Genomic DNA, 19,515 nt, shown 5'->3' on the forward strand with positions numbered 1-19,515 from the left:
TTCCAGGAGTTATAGGTAATCTTCTTTTTTACATCACACATGAACAAAGGTTGCAAACAATACATAGCATGGAGGACACTAACAGCAAGTCAGTTTTACAGTCTTGCAACACCAAAAACTTTTATTTGTATCTTTGTTTCTATGTTTTTTCCCCCTTACTGCAAACTGTGGTCAAGTGAGTATAGGACAGGCAATCGCTGTCAGCAGATACCTAAAGCAAAGGTATCAGTATTGTATCCAAACTGCATTCAGTGCGATCAGTGCACCCCTACATTTAAAAACCATTTGGATCCATTCATCTTGATGGAGCTTTTCCATCAAGATGAATCCGTCTCTGAATAGCAGCTAAAATAATAAGGATATCTATGGAAGTGCCATGTATGATTTGCAACAAAGGCCTAATTCACTGAAATTAATAAATACATCAAAATTTCACTGTTTTTTAACAGTCGGTAATACCTTAACAAAAATGATTCTGTGTTGTGATTTAAAAAAAAAAAAAAAAAAAAAAAATCCCCAAGGATTATTTATGCCTTCCTTTTCACCTGTGCAGACCTGTTAGGCAGCGGCAGTGATCTGTCGGTAGTGGAGTGCTGCCAGGGGACCAATAAATCCCTTGTTACCCACCAGCTACAGGATGCAATTCAGGAAGAACTGGTAGTTAGCAGCACAATGGTAGCACTTTGGCTGCATGTGTCAAGAGGATGTGAGGAGGCCAGAGTGATGTGCTATTGCTGCCAGGCCTCAATCTGATCTGGCCTGCTTCATTTAATGACTTACTGTTGGCTTTATAATCTGAAAATACACGCAGATACAAATAAATCAGAGATGGTGAGTCAGGCTCGTACCTTTTGTTTGAAGAAGATCAATTTCTTTGCTGAGGCAGTCTATATCAATCTGCAATGACCTGTTTTGGGATCGCAACTGCTTCATTTCATCAATCTGAAAGGGAAAAAAAAGAAAGGGTTCAGACACGTAGCTTCAAATGTAGGTAGCTTGGAGTCAGTGACCTGTGACCGTGTCACGAGGAGAGCTGTTCCACTCTCCTCAGTAAACAACACTGAACCAAAGAGTTCCTGAGCTCAGACCACCATCCAATTAACCTTCTTCAGCTACTTTCTCCCCCACTCTGTTGACTCAACCCGATGAAAACAGCTGACTCGACATAAAGCAGAAAGCACTGCTCTTTCTAAACCCGCAATATTACAACAAAAATCATAGACGTAAATGCAACAGCGATGGTGGATGTGCAGAAAATAAGAAGGGGTGTTTTCTTTTTTCTGAAAGTAGCTGCACAGCTCTAAAATGAACTGCAAAGTGAATCAGACAAAGTGTGTGCGCTATCAGCCAAATCATAAATGGACCCTGTAATCAACATATTTTCAGGGTGTAGGAGAACTGATGTGAATGGCAATATGACCCAGATAATGTGGTTTTGTCTATTCAGCCTTTTATCTATCAATAATAACCAGAAGTACATTTGGTTTCAGTTATGCTGATTCTTTAGCATTTTTATTTCTAAATCAGCTGCTGATACAATCATAATAAACTGTTTTTGTTTATAATCTGTTGATCTGCCAGTAAAAGATGTGGTTTAGGAGACTTTTGACAATTCTCCTTTTCAAAGATTAGAACAATCTGACTGGTTCAGCGAAGAGATCATTACCAGATTTCTACCCAGTTGAATACCTACGAGATATTTTGGACAGATGTGTTAAAAACTGCTCTCCACCCCAAAGATCAAAACAACAAGTGACGAAAATGTTGCAATGAGCAGTGAAGCTCTTATGGCAGTCTGTTAGGTAGCATTTATGCACATGTTAAATGCTATTTAGAACCTGTGTAAGTAATCTTAAGCCTCAATACCAAGCAACACTAGCTCACAGTTAGCTAGCTAACAGCAGCTCCATCTAATTAGAAATATCACCAACTTCATGCACCAGATTCAACTACAAATGTTTTAAAAAAGACACTCCCACAAAAACACACACACCATAGACTTTTTTTTTTTCTGGTAACTAACAAATTCTCCTTACAGAAGGAATTTGGGAAGCCGAGTTCGATCTCTCCAGACGTCTCCTGGTCAGGTCATTCTCCATTTCATTGACCTCTTCTTTTAGTTTCTCCAGCTTCTTCTTCTTCATCTCCAACTCATGCCACAGCCTCTCCATTCGTGCCTTCTGATGCACCAACAATGCTAAAAGAAAAGAGACAAACACAAAGAAGTCTCAGTAACAATTATTATCAATGAGAAATGACAACATAATTTAACCTGATTTGTACAGGACGGAGGGTGAAATCCATGAAAAGTTCAAGAAAAACTCATTTATAAAAATTATAATAATGGATTGCATTTATATAGCGCTTTTCAAGAACCTCAAAGCGCTGTACAATTCCATTACTCATTCACTCTAACATTCACACACTGGTGAAGGCAAGCTACAGTTGTAGCAGCAGCTGCCCTGGGGCAGACTGACAGAAGCGAGGCTGCCATATCGCGCCATCGGCCCCCCTGGCCATCACCAGTAGGCGGTGGGTGAAGTGTCTTGGCCAAGGACACAACGACCGAGACTAAGTAAAGAACAAAAAAATGCTGACAACAAGCCATTCAAGCAGCACTGTGCTCGTGGGTATAAAGTAACAACACATTTTCAAATGCACCACAGACTGCACACAACAGTCAAACCAGTTTAGATAATTCTCTTCCCATAAAGACAGCCTTGTGTAAGGAGAGACGGCGAAGCAACATTAGAATCCTCACTGCTGCCTTTCATCACCTATTGTGGTAACACAAGGAGATGAGACTTATTCTGATTAGCAAACTGCTGCAGGCAAATTCTGCCTTAACCATGCACATAATGTACTCAAGTCTCTATAGTACATTTCCCATAATTCATTAAAGTTCTTGCACTTTCTGACAGGTGGCAACACCTCCTTCACAGGCATTCTACGATAAACAATTCTCTCCTGCAATACACAAACACACGCCACTACACACTGAGGAGTTATAACATGATGGCCCACAGAGTCCTCCAGTATTTAATTAATGTACCTGATTCATGGATGTGAGTGAAAGGTTATCAGGTGAATCAGTAGACTTGTATTCAGTCGATTTTTTTCTTTTTCTTTGTTTTCAAAAGGATAAAAAGAATTAACAGGACCAGTAGACATTACGATTGGCAGGAGTTCAACAATCAACGCCAGGTTTGTTTACCAACTCCACTTGTAAGGTTCCCTCCAACTTCATCCACTTCCTGAAGATCAAAATCAATTTGATTCGAGGCTGTTGTGACATAATAGATGACATCCAGCATACACTGGAGAGGCAAACTGCGATAAATATTTACTCTCTCTCACACACACACACACACACACACACACACACGTTACTTTACTGACTACTGGAAGTGATAAACTGAGGTGTCTCTCGCCATCCATCTCCTCCTGTGTTCCCTCTCCTCCTGCTCAGTGCAGAAGTGCCTTAAATATGTGTTCTATTTGTCAGCGACAGGTGACCTTTTTGGGTGCAAAAGAAGTCGGAATAACCCCCTGTAAACATTTTATGGTGGCACGGTGGCACGGTGGTTAGCACTGTTGCCGCACAGCAAGAAGGTCCTGAGTTCAATTCCACCATCAGGCCGGGGTCTTTCTGTGTGGAGTTTGCATGTTCTCCCCGTGTTTGCGTGGGTTCTCTCCGGGTACTCCGGCTTCCTCCCACCGTCCAAAGACATGAGCTTGTGGGGATAGGTTAATTGGATAATTCAAATTGCCACTAGGTGTGAATGTGCGAGTGAATCTGAGTGTGAATGGTTGTCTGTCCCTATGTGTTAGCCCTGCGACAGACTGGCGACCTGTCCAGGGTGTACCCCGCCTCTCGCCCTATGACAGCTGGGATAGGCTCCAGCGCCCCCCGCGACCCTGAAAAGGATAAGCGGTAGCGAATGGATGGATGGATGGATGGATGGATGGACGTATTTAGTAAATTATGGTCCTTATTAGAGTTAAGAAGGACAACGCTTCATGTTGGGCCAATGTTATAATTGACAAGTCACTGTCGTAAAGGTGTGCAGCATGTACCATAGACATCACTCACTGCTTTTGGACTTTGCATTTAGAAGTGCCATTGTCACTTTTTTGTCCAAAAGAGGTAAAGTGCCAAGTTACTGGCTAAAATTAACAATGCTGAATAACCAGCTGCAGCCGTACACTGTACTGGGACTGAAGCACAAACTTCAGTAATCCTCCAGTAAGGTACAAATACTGCAGAGCAGTTCAGTTCAGTGACAAACGAAACTATGGCCCAGCCCTGTGTCAGCACACCTGTCAATCAAGGTGATCACACCCACAACTCCAGAATTCAGATGGATGATTTACCGGTACAAAAAAAAAAAGGAAAAAAAAAAGTGGCTGTTGCCCCAGAGGGCAGAACCAACTGTTTAACAGTTATGCAATACCACTAATGTTATTCCACTGCCAGACAATAACACACATTCTTGGTGACTGATGGTAGTTAACACAGTTATGTTCAACTAACAGTTATGTGGTGACAGGTGTGTCTGCATAGCACCAACTTCCAAAGTGACCTTGCCAATCAAAACAGTAGGGGATAACATTTTCCCAAACCAGTGAGGATAAACTGATGGAAAACTGCACTGATGAGGGTCAATGGTAGAGGCAGCATGCCTGGTGTGAAGCCCCTCTTGGTGATAGTCACCACAGTGCAGGAGCCATAGCTGCTGACTCACTCACAATACAGTGAAAAGCCCAAAAAAGGAAACAGCAGTGTGCTCTGACATGTTTGACTCACACAACAGAATCTGCAAGTCTCAGGCGCTGGTGGAGCAAATGCAGCATTTATTGTGGAGGACTCACACTAGAGTCATGATCACACCGGCCCCCACTCAGCGAGTCACCTTTGCTTTTCAACTTTGTGGAGATGAACACAACATGTTTCCACTATGGCTGAACAATACTGACAGCAAGCATAGACAGTTTGGCTCAGGAAATGCACTGCAGAGGGTCTTATGGGAAAAAAAGCAGTATACTTGATAGTTAAATGACTTTCTTGGCAGAAGTCTGTGGAAAAGGTATTTTGGCCTACTGAGAATAGCAGAAACCTGAATAATATTTGTTAATAAAAACAAAACTCAAATGAGATCAACATACACAGGAGGACTGTTGAAGATATTAACCCGCTGTACCTTGGCTACATAGTCAATAAACTGTAAACCAAACATTTCTAACCAGATTTCAGAGGTCTATATGAAATACGATTCACAGTGTAAACAATTTCTGGAGCTTTGTGTCTGTTCAGTAAAAAGCTGAACAGAGAACAGAATAAGTCTATATATCAAGCATTATAAAACAGAAGATGCTTTCTATGCAAACAACTAAGAAATGCTACAATGTCAGCATTGTAAAAATAGTACAGGAGTAATTTTAAAATGGGAATGACCTTTATTATCGATGCTACTGTGTATTTCTTACCTTGTGTGTATGCTGCATCATCAGAGCCCATGCTGAGTCTGCGAGGTTCACTCTGTCTCTCCCGGTGTGGCGAAAGTGGGTCTGAGAGATGCTGGGGGTCTGTCTCCACGAAGTGGTGGTCTTGGGGTAGGCCGAGGAGATTGTTGACGTCAAAAGTCGGGGACACGACTCCAGGGGACACAGCTGGGGGTTTGTTAGGAGACACTGTGATTTTAAAAGTGTATTTGGTGTTGGGCTGAGTGACCACCACGCGTGGGGAAGAAGCTGTACCCCCTCCTCCCACAGAGGGGCGAGATTTAGGTGGATGATGGTGGATGTAGGCAGGGCCCATGCTCACTTGACCCCCTATGTTCCTGGCACCTGAGGGCCCCTGTAAGGAAGGGTTTGTTGAGATGAAGAGTGTGTGAGGATTCCTACCCAACTTGGGCTGTGGGCGGGAGCCGGCTGAGGCAACAATGACTTCCTCGGAGGGAGTGGTAGCAGCAGTAGAGATGTAAACAGTGGGACCCGAGCCTCCGATTGACAGAGGGGTGGCAGGGACAGAAGCTGCCCCAGCAGATGAAGAGGAAGAGGAAGGGCAGGAGGACGTGGAGGATGAGCGGGGCCCGCTGCTCGTCCGCAGCACAGCTGTTGTAGAATTGCTCCTTTGGGGAGATTCAAGTTTGATCTCTATCTGATTCTTCCGTGGGCCGGTGGAGATGTTCTGGATATTGTACTGGCTGATCGCAGACAGGGAGCTGGGCATGACCGAAGAGGAGGAAGAGGAAGAGGAGCATGATGAGACACCAGAGGAAGAGGCCTGACTTCCAGTAGGAAGAAAGGAAGGCGCCTGGGGATTTGTAGGTGAGCTGATGGGCATGTAGACGTGAGAAGTTTGATGGCCCTGGGTCTGGGGCTGTGAGGTATGAGAGGAGGAGGAAGAGTGCTGAGTGCCGGACCAGGAGCCAGACAGGGAGGAAGGATGTGAGATCTGGTAGATCTGCTGCTGAGGCTGGGAAGTGGGGCTGTACTGGGCCCTGCCTCCCTGCTGCTGGTTTTGCCGTGTCGTACCGGACTGGCTAACATAAGGCCGAATGTAAATAGAGTTGCCCTGTGGACTGCTTAGGCCCGACTGTGGCCCACCATGTATGTGCAAAGAAGTAGGGGTGTTGCGTCCTGTCTGAATGTTAGGGGCTAACGTCACGGTGATTGGGTTGAAGCGTGGTGTCTGCTGGGAACCCATAGCTGGTGCTTTGCCACCCAGAGGGTAGAGTCCAAGGTGCTGTGGAGGCTGCGGTTTACGCGGGGGCTCCATCACGCCAAATACATTGAAATTGGAGGGCACCTGCACTGGGGCTGACTGGGGCTCCTGCTGAAAGAAGTCACTGTTAGTGGCCTGGCCTGTAGAGAGGGGCCCTTCGCTCAGGCTGTGGGCCAGAGTCCGGCTGCCGTTCATTCTCAGGCTGTCCCGAACCGGGCCCACATGCACATTCTGAGGCTGCAAGTCCAGGTTCAGTTGGGTCATGTGATTATGGAGCCTGCTGAAGCTGGGGTCGTCTGAAAAGCTCAGGTTCCCTTCTTCGCTGTACAGGTAGCCCGGACTGACTTGGGACAAGTATTCACAGCAGGCGTCTAAATTGTTGTTATTCTGCAGGAGAGAGAAGAGACAGACTTGTTAGGCAACATGTGTGTTTGTTTCATGTTTACTTCCTTACAGGAAGATGAAAAAACTAAGATGCTTACACCATTTCCACATTTCCATTTTTGAGAATAGCATTTTATGGCCAGGTTGAAAGAAATAATAATACACAGGTACTGAAAATACAACACAATACGCAGACCTACAACAACACAACTACTGAAAAATTGTATGCAGGGATCAATGCTGTAACAAGGGGTGTGGAGCTTGTTTTCTTGGCAGCACCGCTGTCATGCAACAACTAACATACGAACCACAACTTCAGTAGCTCATCCAACTCATGAGTCAACATAATTCACAAGTTACTGCCAATAACAAATTTCCCACGTGTGGGACTAATAAAGGTTATCTTATCTTATCTTAAAATGATAAAAGAGACCTTGGCATCAATTATGATGAAGCCTTTTGAATTGATCATTGTGTGCAAGTTTAATTCTTTTTCTTTCTCTCTCTTTTTTTTTTTTTGGCAAGTTTAATTCTGATTAATACTGTAGATGGTGTAGTAATTCTATAGGGGACTAACAGAACATGGATGCCTCTCCATGGCATAATCTCTTTGGTCTTTCAGGCACGGGAGTTAAAATTAGTCCGTTATTCATTGTTAAGACACAAAAGTCCCTTTTCCAGTAGTACCTACTTGGATCGACTCGCCACGGTTCAGGGCTTTTCATTAGTACCTGGTACCAGGTGATTCGAGTAGGTACTAATGGAAAAGGAGCTAAAATGGTAAATGGCCTGCATTTGTATAGCGGTTTTTCTAGTCCCTAAGGACCCCAAAGCGCTTCACACTACATTCAGTCATTCACCCATTCACACACTGGCAAGCTACATTGTAGCCACAGCTGCCCTGGGGCGCACTGACAGAGGCGAGGCTGCCGGACACAGGTGCCACCGGGCCCTCTAAATTGATTTTGGTTTAAGATGAACCACCAGCTGTTACTCCCAACTCTACAAACTTGAACTACACTTTAGTCAATTCACTCAGTGAGTTTTGGGGTTTCTTTTTGTTTTTGTTCTTAAATGCACTACCAGATCATATCACACTTGACATCTTTCTAAACTGCGACAACTGATTTTCACCAATCAAAAACCTTGTTTAAAAATAAATAAATAAATAAAATAAAATAAAAACTAAACAAACCCCCCCGCCCCAACAACCTGATAATCGACTCAACTCATTTCATCCTGAGCATGATCATCCAGAGTATACAAAATACTAGACATGTTTTATCAAGGCTGGACTAAAGATACTAATTTCTTTAGAGTAATGTGAAAAAAAACGTAACCTTGGTTGCCCAAGCACAATCAGGAGGTAAGCTTACACACTGCATTATTTTGGCCCACTCTCCTTTATGCCATAACATTCTTAGCTGAATTCATTGTTAGTATACACTACTATCCTGTTCCCAGGCATGAAAACTGCTTTGTCTTATTCAACAGCTATCTCAATTTATGCTGTTTTCTTTGTTGCATTCACTTCTAAGATACCAACACTGAGCCACTGACAGTTAATACAAAACACACAGACATGAAGCAAAAACACCATAAATTATGCAGACTTTATTTTCTTTCACATAATTGCGAGCAGAGGTGTTTATAACGCCCTTACCTGCAGAACACACTGGGAGACAACACCTTCTGGGACTTCAGGGAACTTTTGGCGCAGGTCATGCAAAACCTGAATATCAATCTGGTGGCTTCCCTGGGCCATTCGTATGATGCCAGGTCTGTTTGTTCTGTTCAGCACACGGGGAAGTCAGTCTCAGCAGCAAACTGCCTTCATTTTGAACATCTTCTAAATTGAAACAAAGAAAGGAAGGAGAGAACCTGATAAGGAAACAACACTCTCTCATGGTGCTTCTGTCAAATAGAAACATCTCTTTCTCTGTACAGACAATACTCTGACCACCATTTCACCATTATGAGTTGTATAACGGTGTTTTGTTAATATTCAGTAAGGAATCTGTCCAAGAGGCAGAAAAGGAGCAAATGTGGTCTATTGCAAATTTTCTCTAAAAGACATCCGTCAGCCGTTTGAGGTCGACTTTTTCATTATTGCCTGGGAGCTTTCAAAACAAAATTTCAGAGATGTTCAATGAGAACAGACAGCATTCATTTCAAAAGCCCTTCTCCCCACAAAGCTCCTTAATAAAAGAGTAGCAAAGGGAGGAAACCACCTCCAACTGACTACTGAGAAAAAACCTTTCCAACTCATCTCAACATCAACATTCACTTATTACAGAAAAGAAAAGGGCCTGAAAACCAGCGTAGTGTGGATGCAGATCTTCATATAGACAGGCAGCTGTGCAGAACAGTTGATTCCTCAGAATCCCACTGTATGATAAAGACCGAGCTAAAGGGCTGCATGCCATTTGTTAGTTTCCCTTCCTGCACACATAAATGTGAACCACTGAGAGAAACATTTGTGAGCCACAGTAATAATGCTGCTGCTTTGTTATGTTTTACAGCTTTTGAACAAAGCGCTGTTGGAAAATGACTAAACAAACATGAAGAGTATGAAACTGCACATTTATATCTCCAAGCTAAACTGCTACAGAATAACAATGGACTTAATTTTTTGCCCCTTTAGTGCAAACTAAACATTTCTCCTTCCAGCTCTTCAAATTTGGTCTAAAGGGAATCTTTGAGGTTTTTACTTATTTCCTCTCATAATTTGAAATTCACTACATACTTGCAACAACAGTGAATGCAAAAATTAAACAATGCCAAAGCATTTTGACGTCAGGATTCGTAACCATTTCGAATGCCATAAATGCTCTGTTCTGTAAGCACAGAAGCCCCACCAACCTGGTCTTCAAACCTGTATGTGAGAGGCAGCCAATCACAACAGTGGGTTAAAGAGAATAAAGCCTTACAGAGGGAACAGCTAAGCCAGCATGTTAGTTTGTAAAGTGCAAAGTTAGTCTAGTGGAGACTTGAGCAAATTAAACACATTTAATTAAGATTACATGTGATATTTATGGTTTGATTAAAATTTACTGATGCATCTCGATATCAGAAGCACTTCTATATTGGTATCAGCCATTATCACCCCTGCTGACACTAGCTGATATACAGTAAATAAAATACTGATATCAGGGGCTGACGTATTTGCTGTCTACCACCAATTTTGCTTTGGCTATACATTTTCATAGGCAGTGAGATGAAGAGCTAAAACACAAAACTCAAAAGGTGAAGCACCTACAGAAACCAAACAAACGAGAAAGCAATACTGGTATCATCTATCTTTCAAACTGTTGCATCGGCCCTGAATTTCACAACCATGTTTGCCTACTTGAAAAGGATTCTGCTGCAAGAAGTTAAATTCTACTTTTGGCACACACTTCTTATATTTAGTGTACCATCAGTAAGTCAGCTTGTATTAGTAAACACTTTTCTGTATAGTTCAAAATATAATAAACACCACGGGCTCCAAACCAGGACTAAAGAAAAAAAAAGAAAGAAAAAGAACAGAAGCGGAGTATGTTTTAAAAGACCAAGTTGGCTGGTAGGTTGTACTTCATTCAACGTATAAGCTTTACTCATACCTGGGAACTTGCCAAAGCAACCACACTTTACTACTAGCCACTGTGCAATTTCTCGAGCAGTCAACGCACTGCAGTCATCTTTCCTGCAAAAAACCTTTTCTATAATCCCGCTTCTCCACCATTATCCTGCTGTGTGAAGGAAGCACAAGCAGACAAAAGTGAATGCAGCAGCCATGAGAACTTCAAAGCGTTAGTTCATGACAGCCATGTTTAGTCTTCTCCCACACTTTTCTTCTAACCACACTCTTTCGAAACAGCTTTCAGTGGGAGGTTCAAATATGCCAATCACAACATTGTGACACATGAAGCACACCCTGTTGTGTTCGACGCCAGTCAATGCTAAAAAGGAATTAGTGATACATCTCAACAGCAATCCTAACATGAGATTTAAAAGTGAAATCATTTACAGAGACTTAAATACACTTACTTAATGATGAGAGAAATCATGAGTGTACTTCAACCTCACTGGGATCTTATTTCAGCCAAGAAGCAGCTGTTTTTGCCTTATCTGTGAAATGAGGATGTGTAATGTCATAACTTCAAAGTTGTAAATCAGTTCTGCAAAACATCCGTCTATAGCTGAAAGCAGTAGGAGGACCTATTTGCTACTGTCAATCGTAGGGTGGCAACTGCAAAGAAGTGCTGAAGCTCCTTTTCGTGTGAGAGACTAAAAATCCATAGCAGGCAACATGAAGTCAAAGCTGAAGATCTCCTTAGAAGAGCACTACCAGCATAGACAGTCATGTTTTCATCTAAAAAAGAAAATATATTTTCTTTCACAGAGATACAACTTAGGATATTCTCCACTTATGAAAGACTTTTCTTTCCAGGTCCTCTTGAAAGAGAAGAACCATTAAAGTCTTGATAAAACTTGTCCATTACATAAGAATCTAAAATAACTGTCAGTGCTTTCTTTTGTCTTCTGAAATACAAGCAAATGGAAAGCTTTGCAAGTATGCCACCAGACTGTGGAATTCATTTAGAGGGTGTCGAAAAGAAGCACAAAGTGCAGCTTGATGAGCAACTAACTGCAAACCAGAGGAAAACAGTGTGCCGCATCTCAGATTACATGTTTAGAGTAAAGCCTACTAGTCCAGTAAAGCATGCTCCGTCTCCACCAGCACACGAAGCTAATAAACCCACAAGAAAATGAATCTTTTTAAGTAGTCAACTTAGGGAAACTAATATATTATCAGTGTATATTTACCTGTTTGACTTACAGGCTAAGAGGATGCATGAGTGCAGGGAGCCAGAGGGCAACAGTCCACAATTTAAACTCCACTTAGAGAGCTGCAGCACAGCCGTTGTGGGACAATGGGAAAGGAAATTCGCTGTTTGGCGGCTGACCCAGTTACAGGTCAACAGCATGGTTAGATTGTTTCCCGACTTCAAAAAAAAAAAAAAAAAAAAAAAAAACAGAAAAGAAAAGAAAGAAGGAAAAAAAGGTCCACACCTCTTCACTCTAGGTAATTATAGGTCTGTGAGCGGCCCGTGTATTAGGGGTTGCTCTGACAGGAGCAGATCAGTGCTTGCTGTCCCTGAAGGCAGCAGTGGAACGATGCCTGAGGCAGCACAGATAGAGACAAAGCTCCCATTGCTCAGGGTGTTATTCACTGTGCCAAAGCATTGACCCACAGCCCCACATTCATTTCTGGCAGTAGCAGGCCTTGCCATGCTACATCAATGGAGTCATTCACTACGCAAGACTGAATGCTCCTAAAAACGTCCAAATCAATTAAAGTTTAAATAAAAGGGGAATAAATCATCAACAGGAGCTCTTGGCAGCAATATCAGTCCAGCACCTGATGCTTGTGCAATCCCCCCCTCCCAAAAAAAGTTAGCTGACAAAAAAACAAAAACAAAAACAAAAAAAAAACAAAAACACAAAAACACACTGAATTACAGCTGGGCCATATCATACCGCTCACGGTAATACCGGTATAATGTTGGGCAACGATAAGAAAATGAAATATCGCGATAGAATATGGGTAAAACGCACATGTGCAGTGCCTTTGTACCTGCACCGCTTGATGGATTCTTGGAGCATTACAGCTATCGTAAGCAGGAGCCTCGCGGAGTGATACGTACTGTGCTTCAACATAATATTACCTCTTTTGAAGTTTTGTGGATATTATACATGGTTATGCTGAGGATATGTTGGCCAATTCCCACTGGAAATACCTTTTGGTTAAACTGTCAGCAAGGTTTTGCATTTGCACGGTTAAATTTTTATATAGCTTTAATGCACATAAAAAACAGCTGCTTGTTCAAGTGAAAATACATTATTAGTGCAAAAAAGTTGTGAAGTTGTAAAGTAATTTGTCTAGTGTCAGTTATATTGTTATCGCAAATTTTAAAATGTGTTATCGTGATAAATATTTTTGGTCAGATAGCCCTGCTCTACTGTGAACAATAAAATGTCATGTCGTACTATCTACTGATTGCAGATAGTGGAATGCATGATGGTAATTGTTTAGGACAGCGCTGAGCTCGTCATGTCAAGTCTTCAAATGACTGATCTTCTGCAGAAATGGTAGCTCAAACATTAAAAACATACAGGTTGAATCCAAAACGTCCCCTGCAGCTTTAAGGAGCAGCACAGCAGCACTGCATGAAATATTTCTGCTGTGTCTTGGTCCAGCAAAACCTAAACAAATAAAGACGCTAATTGGTAGCCTGTCCCTCCCTAACCCAAAACTCACATGTATGTGTAAGTTTGTGTGTGCATTAAGCAAACACACTAACACAGGCATGGACATGTCGTACTTGAAAACATCATGCACAGTCAGCTACTGCTAAACGCACTCACAGGACCAGTATCCACTCCTGTGAGTCATGACTGTGGCAAATTATTCTCAGAATAGCAAAGCAAGCTGCTTACTTACCAACTTAGAATAATGTTGCACATAAGCAACATATTTACAACACAGAGCTTTCAATAAGGCCAATCAAATCAGTTTAATTACACTTCAGATAGCAAGGAATGCACTAAAGATAACGCAAAGCTGTAGATCAAATGTGCTGTACTACACAGTGTAAGATTTATGATTATGCTGAGCTATATTGCAACTTGCAGCTGTCTGCTTCCATTTATTCACATTATTGTGTATTACTCACATATACGTGTTCTTAAAGAACGCAACCTGACTCATACTTTTTGCTCCGTTTCATTTCATTTCGATGCAATGACTTTGACCAATCACAGGCCTTACCTTGCCTCCCACAAACCATAGAAATGCATGGAAATTTTACTGAGGAGTCTAGTCTTAACAAAAGAGCTCTCAAGTCATCAAATAAGCTGCGACCACCTGAATCAAAGTGATTTCTCACCATATTAATGTCACAAGTCAGAGTAAAATAAACTTTAAGATACACTGCAATTGTGTAAGGAATCTTGAGACAACTGTTCAAGAAGACACACGCACGCACACACACACACACACACACACACGCACACACACACACGCACACACACACACGCACACACGCACACACACACACACACACACACACACACACACATGCACCAGACAATGCCTCCTGAACAGAAACAAACCACACACATTAAGTGCAGAATCCAAACTGCCATCCACTGTCCATTGAAGCCTGGGCCTCAAAGGCCATGCAGAGCTGGGATCAACTCTGCTCAGCTTTTAGTTGCTCGCTTTTGAAAATAGGGACATGAAACTGTTCATGTGCATGCGTGCGTGTGCAGGAAATCAAAAATTCTTCAAGACCGCAGCCTGCAGATGGTAGTTGATTGGAAGCAGGCAAGAGCACCAGCTCCCCAGGTTAACCAACCCCTCCCAAGGCACTGTGGGAAACTGGGAGGTCTTAGAAGTGCGAAGACATGCCTTTCTCGAGAGGCCTCTCTGTGCAACCATGGACTGACAGCTTTTTCCAACTTTGTTTTCTTCTGTAAACACCATACAGGTAAAACAGCTGGCCCGTTGTGTCCATCTTTGCCTAATAAGGGAAGGAAAGGAAATGAACTCACCTCCTTTAAAATAAAAAAAATAAAAAAATCCTCCTCCACCTACCTCTTCAGTACAAAATGTCTGTGGGCAGCACATTGCTGAGCTCATTAGCCAGGTTTTTAGAGTACAAATGTGTGTGTTCCATCACGCAGCCGGCCTACAGCTGTTTTCACCTGCAACCACCTCGACCACGAGCAGGAAGGTGGCGGGATGCTAATCCATTAACAAATCTAATTAAAAATACAACTGTAGCTATGCTGCTAGCTGACAACAGTTATTTCCAACCTGTAGCTTTTAAAGGCATGAAAAGGAAAAAAAATAATAATAAAAAAGTAAGACAATAAACTGTTTATTTGTAGTAAAACTGGCAAGTCATTAAGAACACATTAAAAATGACAGACTGATTTAGTTGAGGTGCTCTCTGTTACCTTTCCTAAGCAGGTTTATGCCATTTCCACACTGGCTTACTTTTCAAAGCTGGAAGCTATTTTCATCTTTTATCTACAGTCTGTGGCTAAAACATAACCTGTATTAAGCATTACAAAGCTACTGAGTTGACTTCTTCAATTCCTTTCGTAGTGCAAACTCCTCCGACAAGACAAAAGAATTTCTATGTTTACTTCTCTTGCAAAAAAGTTTGAAAATCTTAGACTTTGAAGACGCTTACTTGCCAACAATGGGGAGAAAATAAAAACTGCTTACAGACAACTTATTGAAAAATGAGAAGCTAGTTACTATAAACTAACCTGTCTTCCAACTGTATATCCATATGTGAAAACAAATTATGAGGACGTCAACTATCCACAACTACGTAAACAGGCTTAGCGTCACATAGCTGTTGCATTTCCTCTCTAACCCCGACTGGTCAGGGTAGACCGTTGCCTACCCTAAATCTGGTGCAGTAGCAATTTTTTTCCTTTCAGCGGAAGTTTGTCCTCCTCACTGTGTGCTGTTCATGGGAGAATCGGTGGCCTTGACCTTGCTATAAAGTTGCATGAGATTATTAACAGTACCAGGGTAGGGCTGCACGATTAATCGTTAGAAAATCGCGATCTTTTTTTTTTTTTTTTTTTTCGCCTGTCCCATTTGGTTCTTTAGCCATCAGAATTGTTGTCTGAAGACCAACAAGGATACCCAATGGATTTACTTTGCCAAATGGATCATCGTGGCATTGCCGTATTGGTCCATTTGGTCGATCTTTGTTTTTATTATTTATTATATTTTATTTTCAGATGTTACAGACGGGACAGACATGAGTGAGAGATAGGAAAGGGAGAAAGAAAGAGGAAGGAAAGGAAAAACAGAAGGGGAGAGGGACAGTGAGAAAGGGGGGGAGAAAAAAAATTAAAATCTCCTGGATCACCTGTTGAGAGAAGAATAGAAAACAAGCAAAAAAAAGACAAAAAAAACCAAAAAACAAAGCAACATACTAAACACAACACCATCGCATTAATCTAGCTAAGTGTAAACAGCAGTAAATACTAAATATTCAATGTTGTTGTGCAGCACGCAGGACAGATGTGCTTCGAAGTAGCAGCCAAGAAAGGTGTAATTTGGGTCTACGAGCAGTGAACACCCGTGTGTACACCTGTGTGCATACCTGTGTGGATCAGCGCGCTTGTATTCCAAAGGTTTCTCCATGTAACGATCTGCTAGGGAGTGTGGGGGGGCCACAGCCCCGTCCTCCAGGGTGTGAAGCAGGTATGGAGGAGATCAAAACTCCAGACATCCAGAGGCCCCCAGAACACAAGAAACCATGGAAGACCAACAGAGGGGCAGCTGCGCCACTGTTCCAGTAAGAGCTGAGGAGAGTCCCAGATGAGGGTTCACTCAGCAGCCGCGGAGCAGAAGCCAGGGGGAGTTGCAGTGACGCGCCCGTGAGCTCCGCCGGCCGCCAGCTGTGCCTGAGTGACCGAGCCCCAGGCCGAGAGGCCGGGGGCACCCCACCCCCGAAGGGGCCCGAGCGAGCCCCAGGCTCCAGGCCCCGATAAGCGGCCGCCAAGGAGTGAGCCGGTGTGTACCTGGACGCCCACCCCCAGACACAAAGAACCACCAACGCACCGACACCTGAGGGAGTCCGCCACCGGCAGGGGAAGTGGTGGTAGGTGGAGATAGGCCTCCAAACCTTGGAGGGCCTGAGGTGTCCCCAGAGAGGTGGCGCCTGACACCCAACCTGACATATAGACACAGACATACAGGCACACACAGACACAAACATCCATTCCCCCCCTCATGCTCTCATATGCACTCACTCCACACTCAACCAACGTGGAGACAGACATAAAGAGACGCTGTACACACGATCACACTCCCCAAGCGTACTCTACAAACCGGGTCTAGGTACCCTTGCTCCTGGAGGGGGGAACTGCACCCAGACCCAGGTGGTGTTACCCTTTTCCCTGCGGTGGGGAGAGGCAGACCACCCCGACTCCGTAGCAGCAGGGAGGCCCCACACTCCAGACCGCAGTCGGACGGCCAACTCCACCTAGCCCTCCCGCTCCAGCAGGCCGCAGAGAATAGGGGTGGGAGAAGACTCCAAACCTCCCTCCACCCGCTCATTGTAGTGTTGATGCATGTGTGTTCTAAGGTGCAATTAAAACCCAGGAGGGCAAGAAAATCGCGATCTCAATTCATACTTGTGTGCGATCTCATTTCCAAATGACAACGATTAAAAAAAAATAAATAAATTTAAAAAAAAAAAAAAAAAAAGATGACAATTGTACCGCATTTTGATCCGGGACGTAATCTGCATGAAAACAAGCGCTCACTCTTCCTGCTCAACAAATGACAAGGGCGGAGCCTCATGCCACGTGATACAGAAGCTGGTTGCTAAAATTGGCACGGAAAAAACAACGGAGAGCACGTCAGGGATGACAAGAAAGTACCCAAATACCCAAATATCAGAACCTTATACAGCGCTTCCCTATACACGTCGAACTCCCGCAGGCACAAAGAAATTACGGAGGCTATTACTTATCACCTGACCAAAGATATGGCTCCCATCAACACTGTGCAAAACGAGGGATTTAGGAAAATGATCAACACCCTAGACAAACGCTACACAGTGCCGTCCCGCAACTATTTTTCTATTGTTGCACTACCTGCTCTATACACGCAGTGTCGAGCAACGGTGGAGACGGAATTTCAAGCAGTACAACATTTTGCGGCAATGACGAAATGTGAGACATTTGTTGTTTTTATGTTCAGTCTCAACTGTTACAAAGTTGATGTGCAGTTAATAAGTGCAATAAATATTTATATTGGAAAAGAAAATCGTGATCTCAATTCTAAGCAAAAAAAAAAAATCGTGATTCTCATTTTATGCAAAATCGTGCAGCCCTAGTACCAGGACAACAATGACTGAGTGATTCAAAAAAGACATGAAAGATAAGGTGGTGTTATTAAATTATGTTTTTCAATAAGAGATATTCTGATTAAGATCAGATCAGTATTTAATTCAGAAATCCAGTTTATTCTTTTAACTGTGTGGTGCATAGGATAATGGTAGCTGCCGAACTCCAACATTAGCATTATTGTTTTATTATTAGCCATACCAGGTAGCCATTAGGAAGAGCAAATGAAGTAATGAGACCATAAAGACACCTAATGTGGCTATCTGATAAGGGTGCCCTCAGCTGCTCAGTGGGGTTGTCATAGTGAACAGATGCATCATTTGGTTTTGAAAAGATTTTATGATCGATGTGCTTCCTGACACAGTTTCCCATTTATCTGTTCTTGGCACTGGCACTAGGAATACACTAGTTTGTGAGTGGTCAGTGAATGGTTTTGGTGGCATGGACACTGGGCTACTGGCCCATGGATATATATATGACAAACTTGAATACTTTGCTCAATATTATACCACAAAGCAACCTTTAAAGAGTCACTGTGCATTATTGAAATGAAAGAAAAAAATTGTATGTAACACTAATTAACTTTTTCACCCCAATTATAATTCATCCCAACATTAAAACTAAAACACGCTGTGTGTGAAACACCATCAAGGTTTTAAATCCTGCCGTATACTTCTTTTCCATTTTTGGATGGCGTTCATCCATCTTTTCCTTTTCCAGCAACTGGCATCTTCATTTCTTATCAAATTACATTCTTTTTACATGGCTGACTTCAACAAGAGAAAAAATGCTGTCAGACACTGACAGCATTATTTGTTTAGCAGAGTATTCTGCATTCCTTCTGAATAGGAAAGGTTAGGGTCACAGTGTGAACCACATTGACATGCAAGAATGACATCCCGAGGACTGCTCCATAGCTGATCACAGGATGTTCATTTACTCACAGATTGTTGAGTCATTTTCAGACGTATACTGCAGGCCTGAATTCTTCTAGGACTTTTCTTTGCAGTGCAGTCATATTGAAATTTAACCTGCCAGTTTCCTAATATAGTTCATTGCAAGAGTTGCTTGCATTTGCTGCATTTACCACTAATGAGTCAGCTTCATGTGTGCCGCTGGCTCTTTCAGTTCACAAAACAAGAATTAGGTACAACCTGGATAGGTCGCCAATCCATCACAAGGCCAACACAGAAAAAGGTTTGAAACGATCATGCTTTTTTTCACCGTTTGAGGGAATAATGTATATGAAAAGAGGATGAAAGAGGATACATTTTCACATCAGGATGATAATCATCTAAATGTTTCAAAATCCATAATATGCTATGTCATGGGCCAGCTGAAAGCTTTGCTGTGTCCCTGACAGTCCCGTGTATGAAACACTGAAAGCCTGTAGAATGACTCGCTCTATCCAGGCACCTACTTGCCTAAACTACAAGGAGAATTTCCACTAGAGTGGTATGAACACACCTGAA

The 19,515-nt window shown here is 42.7% G+C and overlaps 1 protein-coding gene across 5 annotated transcripts in view; it reads right to left on the bottom strand.

The window, feature by feature from the left end:
* The window catches only part of tab2 (TGF-beta activated kinase 1 (MAP3K7) binding protein 2), a 44,204-nt gene that overhangs the window by 4,088 nt on the left and 20,601 nt on the right, over positions 1–19,515 (bottom strand). For 2 of the 5 annotated variants that reach the window (XM_085381273.1, XM_085381269.1), the window contains exons 2-5: positions 8,775–8,960; positions 5,488–7,114; positions 2,037–2,197; positions 849–942 (exon numbers count right to left, since the gene is read on the bottom strand). In XM_085381273.1, the coding sequence (XP_085237399.1) occupies positions 849–942; positions 2,037–2,197; positions 5,488–7,114; positions 8,775–8,876 (1,984 nt within the window). In that variant the 5' untranslated portion in view covers positions 8,877–8,960. Of the gene's footprint in view, positions 1–848; positions 943–2,036; positions 2,198–5,487; positions 7,115–8,774; positions 8,961–11,140; positions 11,222–15,576; positions 19,024–19,515 lie in introns of those variants that run through there. The other 3 variants (XM_085381271.1, XM_085381272.1, XM_085381270.1) reach the window with 3 other exon arrangements.

The sequence above is a fragment of the Rhamphochromis longiceps genome, linkage group LG15 (genome assembly GCF_057381845.1).
Source record: "Rhamphochromis longiceps isolate RC_006_pf linkage group LG15, R_longiceps_female_GT1.1, whole genome shotgun sequence".
Taxonomy (NCBI): Eukaryota; Metazoa; Chordata; class Actinopteri; order Cichliformes; family Cichlidae; genus Rhamphochromis; species Rhamphochromis longiceps.